This window comes from Camelina sativa, chromosome 5 (assembly GCF_000633955.1).
Source record: "Camelina sativa cultivar DH55 chromosome 5, Cs, whole genome shotgun sequence".
Lineage (NCBI taxonomy): Eukaryota > Viridiplantae > Streptophyta > Magnoliopsida > Brassicales > Brassicaceae > Camelina > Camelina sativa.
Genome location: NC_025689.1, coordinates 33,831,781 through 33,839,999, shown reverse-complemented (window position 1 = coordinate 33,839,999; position 8,219 = coordinate 33,831,781). Strand labels below are relative to the sequence as shown.

General features: G+C 33.9%; 1 protein-coding gene across 1 annotated transcript; it reads left to right on the top strand.

Moving 5' to 3' along the window:
* On the top strand, nucleotides 6,056–8,156 carry LOC104788459 (exosome complex component RRP41 homolog). Its single transcript, XM_010514212.2, has 11 exons — nucleotides 6,056–6,190; nucleotides 6,317–6,392; nucleotides 6,489–6,535; nucleotides 6,613–6,673; nucleotides 6,795–6,836; nucleotides 6,937–7,001; nucleotides 7,091–7,169; nucleotides 7,265–7,301; nucleotides 7,405–7,607; nucleotides 7,702–7,791; nucleotides 7,901–8,156. Exons 2-11 carry the CDS (start codon nucleotides 6,339–6,341, stop codon nucleotides 7,946–7,948), a joined length of 726 nt encoding a protein of 241 aa, XP_010512514.1. The 5' UTR covers nucleotides 6,056–6,190; nucleotides 6,317–6,338; the 3' UTR covers nucleotides 7,949–8,156.

The following is an 8,219-nucleotide window of genomic DNA, read 5'->3' as shown; positions in this document are numbered from 1 at the left end:
GACCGAGGTTAAGGGAATTACAGAAAATACAGACATAGCCATGGCAAGACCTAAGGTACCAAAAATGAGGTTTGGGACGCTAAACCTCAAGGACCTAAAGGTATTAATAATAATGAGATCTCAATAAACTATATCATGTCTGGAATATAATGGAACCACAAAGATGTCGACATTAAAAGAAATATTATACAAGGTAGCACTTGAGACAAATGAGGATCTAGAGCCCACGTCTATATTAGAGTGCACTCAAAGCAAAGAAAGAAGCTATTGACGTGGAGCTTAACTCTTACAAGAAGAGTAGTGTGTTTGGTCCAACCTTAAGGATAACACCTGAAATTAAAGCCAGTTGGACACAGATGGGTCTTTGTGAGAAAGAGAAATGAAATTGTGAGATACAAAGCACGGCTTGTAGCACAAGGATTCTCTCAAAGACCTGGCAAAGATTATGAGGAGATATGCTCCTCTGTGATGGATGCAACGACTTATTAGATATCTAAAAGTCTGGTTGAAATTTGTGGTTAATGGATGTTGTAACCACATACTTATATAGTCCACTGGATAATAAAATGAGATTACCAAAGGGTATAGAACTCAAAGATAAGAGTAGTTCTCGAGAACAATACTGCATAAGGCTAGACAAATCCCTTACTGGAATGAAACAAAATGGGTGTATGTGGTACAATAGATTCAGTAAGTACCAAGCCAAAGAGGGCTATAAAATGATCCCATCAGTCCATGTATTTATAAAGGAAGTTTGCAAACAAAGGATTTGTAATCATAGCAGTATATGAGGATAATTTGAATATCCTAAGAACCTCTGGGAAATCGCCCAAACAGTAGAATATCTCAAGAGAGAATTCTAAATAAAAGACCTAGGCAAGACAAAATTCTGTTTGGGGTTACAACTTGAGTACATAAAATCCTTGTGCATCAAATGGCATATACAGAAAAGGTACTCAAGAGATTTAATATGGAGCAAGCTCACTCATTGACTAGCCCAATGGTTGTGAGAAGTGTAGAAGTGGATAAAAGATCCATTTGCTCCTAAGAAGGACAATAAAGAAGTTATTGGTCCTAATATGCCATACCTCAGTGCTATAGGAGGGTTAATGTTCTTGGCTAGCCACACTAGACCAGAAATAAGTTTTGCCGTGAACCTCCTTGCAAGATTTAGTTCTTGCTAGACCCAAAGGCACTAGAGTGAAATTAAGTATTAATTACGTTGCCTACAAGGAACATTTAATTTTGGGTTTATATTATACTAACTATAACAAAGATGTTTTAGTTGGTTTTGTTAATGCAGGTTATAGCAAAGAAATTTTAGTGTGTTTGGTCAATATTGATGATAAGGAGCCAATAGCACTATATGAAGACAATACAGCCTGCATCGCACAACTCAAGGAAGGTTACATCAAGGGAGATCGGACAAAGCACATCTTGCCGAAGTTCTTCTACAAAAGGCCGGAGAAGTTCAAGTGGTGCAAGTTCAGTCATGCGACAACTCAGCCGATCTCTTCACCAAGGCATTACCGACAACAACATTCAAGAAGCTCACGCACCAGATTGGAATGCGGAGACTCAAGGACTTAGAGTGATGTTTGGAACAGGGGGAGCAATGTGTGCTGTACTCTTTTTCCTTCACCAAGGTTTTGTCCCAATGGGTTTTCCTGGTAAGGTTTTAATGAGGCAGCATCCCCTAAGCACATTGCAGCGATCCCGTCCAAGCATAGGCACGGTCATCTCGTCCAAGGGGGAGTGTTGTAAAACACTTAGTGGACTCTATCTGACCGGCCCGTCTATTAGCTCTATAGTTACGGCCCATTGTACTAAGGCCCATTCGGCCATGTCCTTAGTTATGTCGGTTTGTACTTAGTCTCTTATGGGACTCTATATATATGTTGTAACCTTAATTCATTCAATAATAAGACAAGAGATTTCGTTCCCTAAATCCTTTAATTTACAACACTTTCTGAATTCTATTGTTTTTCTGGTTTAAGATAATCTGTAAACTCAATAGTATACTTAGATCTAGTTTTATAATAGAAAAATCAACTAATGTTTTTCTGGTATAAACAAGAAATGTTTGTTAATATGTTCGATTTGATTTTGGTGTTTCAGTTTTCTGCTTACTTCAAGTTTTGTCTCTTGCGTTGTAATGTAAACACCAACTAGTAAAACTAGTTTGTGTGATTGTGTCGAACAATATTTTAGTTTTAACACTAGGACAAAACTATATAGTAGTAAAAAANAAAAAAAAAAAAAAAAAAAAAAACAACTATATAGTAAGATTGTTTCAATATGTGTTTCAACAAGGTTTGAGACAATTAAATTCATGTATAGAGAAATAATATCTACGATTGTTGAAGTTCGGAAGTGGGGGATCATCGGCGGACTACGAAACAATGATGTCGACGTCGGACGTTGAGCTATTGAAAAGGGCGTGGCGTAACGAGAAGGCGGCGCCGGAGATTCTTCAGTACGAAGGAGCTCTTGTAGAAAGAGCCAAAGAGCAGATCGAATTAGTGGTAAAAAATATCTAAATCCCTAATTGTTTTGTTTGTGTTGGTTTTTTTAATAAGAAAATAACCCTTCCTAATCAATATATATTCACAATTTTGAGTTTTTAATTTAGTTTGTAATATCAACAATACAGGAAGAAACAATTGAGGATTATGTGGAAAATGGTAAAATTCGGGCTTTATCTGGTACGATGTCATAGTTCCCATAGAGAAATAGGACGTTTTCCTTTATTATTTCAATATTTCTTTTGTGACAATCTTATTTGATTTTTTTTTTTTTTTTGTGTTATCAAGAAAGTTGATTTCAATACCTATATAGAAGCTGCTTGTGATGGTGAGTTCACTTTTACATTCTGTTTTAAGCTAATCATATTAAAAGGTTTTGATCATTCTGTTTTCATTTCATTGGATTTTTTCATGCTCCTGTTGCTAGACATTCTTTGATGCAAAAATGGAGAAATTAAAGGACAAGACTTGCTTTGTCCAGAAAAAAAAAAAAAACAAGACTTGCTATTCCTCTATATGTGTCTTAGAGAAATAGAAAGACCATATTGAGGGAAATAGCAACCCTATCCCATTACTTTGGGAAGAAGGTCATACCGCATATGCAATGAAAGAGGGGAAGCATATGAAAAGGTAGATTGAGCTAAAACTTTTGATCAGTTTAATATCGTAATTCGGGTATGTGTTTTCTTCTCAACTCGTCTAGCTAGTATGATACTTAGGCCAACTCCAACGGAGATGGCAAAACATCAAATTTGGTGTTAATCCACTCCAATGGAACGGTAAAACAAACAATATCTCTATTTTTTTTAGTGTTTTGTGAATAGTGCGACACTATATTTGGTGTAACACTATTCACAAAACACTAAAAAGATATATATATTATTTTATTCATATTTCTGATTTAAAATATATTTAAACTATTATTTATCAACTAAAAATTAGATATATCATCAATATTTTTAAATCTATTTTATTACATTTAGTAATATAAACTAGTAACTATAATGAATATAGTATAAAATAATAATTACGATTAAATTTTAAAATAAATATAAAATTTAATAAGATTAAAAGTTCATACTAAATTTCAATAAAATAATAAAAACATTATATTACAAAAATAAAACTAAACAAACATAAAAACTAAAATCAATAAGATACATAATATAATTTTGAACAACAATCTAATTTCCAGGAAAATTATTTCCACTAAGGTAATCATAATACTGACTAAAATTTGGTTGGTCTTCACTTTGTGATTGTTGTCCTTGAACTAAATCTTCTTGATTTTGGGATACTCGATATTGGGATCCAAAATACTCTTCCTGAGATTGTTATATAAATTTTGATGTTTTATTAGAATCTTAAAAAACAAAATATTTTAGGGGAAATAATTTTAGATTGTTATCTTAGTGGAAATAATTTATATAAACAAAGATGTTTTCTGTTATTTTAATTTATTGATTGTAATTTTCTATTAAGTACTAGATTGAATTAAATCGTTTATATAAATGTTGATGTTTAATTAAACTATTAAAAAAATTAGTTTAATAATATAATAATTACAAGTTCTGTTTTAGTGTGAAATTTGGTGTTGTGGTTGAAGATAAAAAACTTTTTGGAACACCAAAACACTAAATTTAGTGTCAAATTTAGTGTTTTGGTGTTTTATGGTCGAAGTTGCCCTTAGTAGAATGCAATAAGCCTATCCGGAACAGGACGTGTGACATATTAATTAGATGTTTGATTGAAATTAAAAGAGGGAAAAAGCTTTGAGACCTATCTTGAGACAAGTAACATGAATTTTTAGAAAAAGTGAAAGACGAGCTTTTTACGCTTATACCCTTAAAATCTCACTTAGGGGGGTGTATTGAATTTGATATTTTAGGAGATTTACTGGGATTTTAATATTTTAGAATTTTGAGAGATTTGTGTGTAATTTTAGGAGATTTGGTTATTAAATTTGAGATTTTAGGATTTGGTGAGATTTGAGTTTTGAGATTTGTTGAGATTTGATTATTGAATTTTAGGTGATTTTGATATATAAAAAGAAAAAAAAAAAAGCAACTGACATAATCAAATGTCGATTAATTATAAATTCTTTCACACTTTGATTAAGAAGAAAAATAAACATTGACCATGTTTTTTTCCAATCACTGGTGGAGTGACTGCAACACAAATTAAATAGCTGCATTTTAGGAAAAATAAAGAGCTGTTACTGTTAACCAAAAAGTGAGGTTCGTAAGATTAAGCTTAAAAGTTAAAACCATGACTAAGCTTACTACCATGACCATTGTAGCTGCCATAATCACCTTCGAGGAGTTTTTCATCTTTTAACTCTCTGTGTGGTGATGTGTGAACCAGAACATAGAGGAGGAGGAAGAGGAGGAGAGTAGTTTAGTTGTAAGAAGCAGCTTTTGTTTTTTGGCGGGAACAAATGGTGCTATTTTCAGTGTGTGTAGTGGACCTGTTGCAGAGAGAGAAGGACTGGGTACGAGGAACAATTTTGGTGCTCTGTTTTACGAGCTTGTGAAAGTGATAAAAGCAAAAAGAAAACAAATATACCTGGTTAATGTTAAGAAACAATTTCACCACCTCCTAGCCCAAGTCCTTCCCACATTAACTGAATCACCAAACACAATAAGCAATAAGCAATGACTAATCATAGCTTTTCAAGAAAGTATAGAGTTTTTCAATTCAGACAAAAGGAACAAAGCAGAGACGCGGGAATAGATGGATGGCTGTCCCTTGGAGGCATTCTTTTATGCATCACAGGTAATATGTTCAGAAAATAGACCCATCAAGTGTTAATGCTATGTTATGTCTCATCTCGGCAATTTTTCTAACTTCGAGGCTATCTTTGCTGAACTAGGCCAATTTACAGCTACATCTATAAGGGTATATGACGACTTATTATATTAACGACTTATTCTTGACCTAAGGAATTAGAAAAATATGATACAGTATTAGAATCTGATTACAGTTTTTATTATTCGACAGCTTCTTTTGTTGGCTACTGAAGATGATGAATAAACAATAACATTTTGCAATCTCATGGTTCTATGCAGTTTGTGTTGTTTACCCGTGTCTGGTTCTTCAATACATGGGCCAAGCTGCGTTTTTGTCAAAGAATTTTTCTGCTCTACCTTCAAGCTTTTATTAAACTAAATGATTTTTCCAGAGTAAAGAGAGTAGAGAGAAGAGAGAAAGAGAGAAAGAGGGAGAGTTTGCAAAAAAAAATGTCGAAGAAATTTTTTTTTTGGTAGATCGAAGAAAGTTTTTTATTAAACAAATATTTTATTGTAAGACATATTTTTAAACTAAAAATGTTTGAAAAGTCACCTAAAATCACATTCAATAGATTTTTAAAAAAAATTTGTGATTTTTTGAATAACAGTAGATTTGAAGTAAGATTTATAAATTAGTGATTGAATAACAAGAGATTGTAAATGATTTTAATAAATTTCACATTCAATTACATAGGATTTCAGATGATTTTTAAAAATCATCAATTAAATAACATGAGATTTAAGAATATCTCAAAATCTCTTAAAATCCTCAGTTCAATGTGAACCAACAGCCCTAAATCACTCTTTTTTTAGTTCTATCGTCGACGGAGCCGTCCATCACCGTCCGTCATATCGCCGCCGCAAATACAGGCAGAGGTATATTACATGTCTCATCACCTCTTGTTCCTCAGTTGTTTCTGTTCCTCTGGGAATCAGAAAGCATCAAACTTGTTTTGTTTCTGTCTTGCTCTGCTCTCATAGTTAACTAACCTCTCTGTCTAGGGCTCTGTAAGTTTTCGCAACAATGGAGTACGTAAACCCAGAAGGTCTTCGATTAGATGGTCGCCGATTCAATGAGGTATGTTTCCCATCTCTCTCTATTCATTGTCTTTTCTTTGCTGATGATGATGCCTTCACAAGTCAATTCGTGATGCGTCTTGTAATGAAATCTCAGATGAGGCAAATCGTAGCTGAAGTTGGAGTAGTATCTAAGGCTGACGGGTATACTTAATTCTTCCATCTCAGTTCTAAATTTGACACTTATATATGAACACAAAAATTTCAACTTTTGTTTCTAGTTCTGCTGTTTTCGAGATGGGCAATACCAAAGTAATAGCAGCTGTCTATGGTCCAAGAGAGGTACTTGATTTTGACCTATAAAGATTGGTGCTTTAGTTGTATATAATCCAGTGAATTAAGCGAATTGGTTTATTTCTGTCTGTTTTAAAATTGGTATGTATCTCTCTCTGTGCTTCCTCAGATTCAAAACAAGAGCCTGCAAAAGAAGAACGACCATGCATTGGTATGTAAATGCTTTTGTGATCTTGTTACGTATTGTTCTTTGGCGAAAAGCTTATGTCAAATTTGTAATGCTTATGGCTAAAAATGTTATGTTTTGGTAGGTGCTGTGTGAGTATAGTATGGCTCAGTTTAGTACTGGTGATCGTAGAAGACAAAAATTCGACAGGTTTATATCGTGTAGCTATAAAAAAGACTTTTGCTTCTTCTTACGGGAATCATATTAAATTGTTGTGTATTAATTATGATGATGATCAGGCGATCAACAGAGCTATCTCTTGTTATCCGTCAGACAATGGAAGCGTGCATATTAACCGAATTGTTGCCTCATTCTCAGGTTTCCTTGACGAACTTGTAATCAAAGTTTGCATTTTTCTCTGTTTTTGTTTGCTTTTTTTGCTTCTTGATGGATTGATTGTTTCCTTTGTGCAGATTGACATATTCCTTCAGGTTCTACAAGCTGATGGAGGTAAGAGTAACTAACTTACTCTCTCTCTCTCTCTGTTCTGCAAACAAGTTTTTAAGCTCTTTTGATCTCTGATTTGCCATTAGTGATAATGTTCTGTATTCAGGAACAAGATCAGCTTGTATCAATGCCGCGACTCTAGCTTTAGCAGATGCTGGAATTCCAATGCGTGATCTCGCTGTGTCTTGTAGTGCTGGATACTTAAACAGTACTCCTCTTCTTGATCTTAACTATGTCGAAGATAGCGCTGGAGGAGCTGATGTAACCGTTGGTATTCTACCTAAATTGGACAAAGTGACACTCCTTCAGGTTCTTTCTTCTTCTTCCCTCCATATCACATCTGTCTCTACTACATTCCCAGTGATATGATTCTAGATGTTTATGTCTTGAGTTATAAATGTAGATGGATGCGAAGTTACCGATGGAAACATTTGAAACGGTGTTTGCATTGGCTTCTGAAGGTTGCAAGGCAATTGCAGAGAGAATACGCGAGGTAACAATTGAGTTCTGAATCTTTCTACTTTCTAGGGTGTTCTTTCTCCACCACCATTTACGATTTGTTCTTTGTTCTCTAAATGTTAAATTCTTCTTTTGTTGTGAAGGTACTTCAAGAAAACACCAAACAGCTAGAGTATCGCCGAGCTGCATGAACTTTATATAGTGTTAGAGAAAAAACATGACGCTGCGAGATTTTTGTCAATTAGATTTTGGAAGTTGGTTATCAAAAACCGAGGATTATCCTAAACTCAAAGCTAGTAGTGCAAAGTTCTGCTCTTTTTGGTTAAAATGGTTATATTTTTGTAGTTGATCTATTCGGCAAACCAACTTTGATCTATATAAGAGTATAATGTTATAACAGATTCAGTAGTAATCTAAAGTTACTACTTACTACTTACTACTGAATAGTCACATTTAAAACAC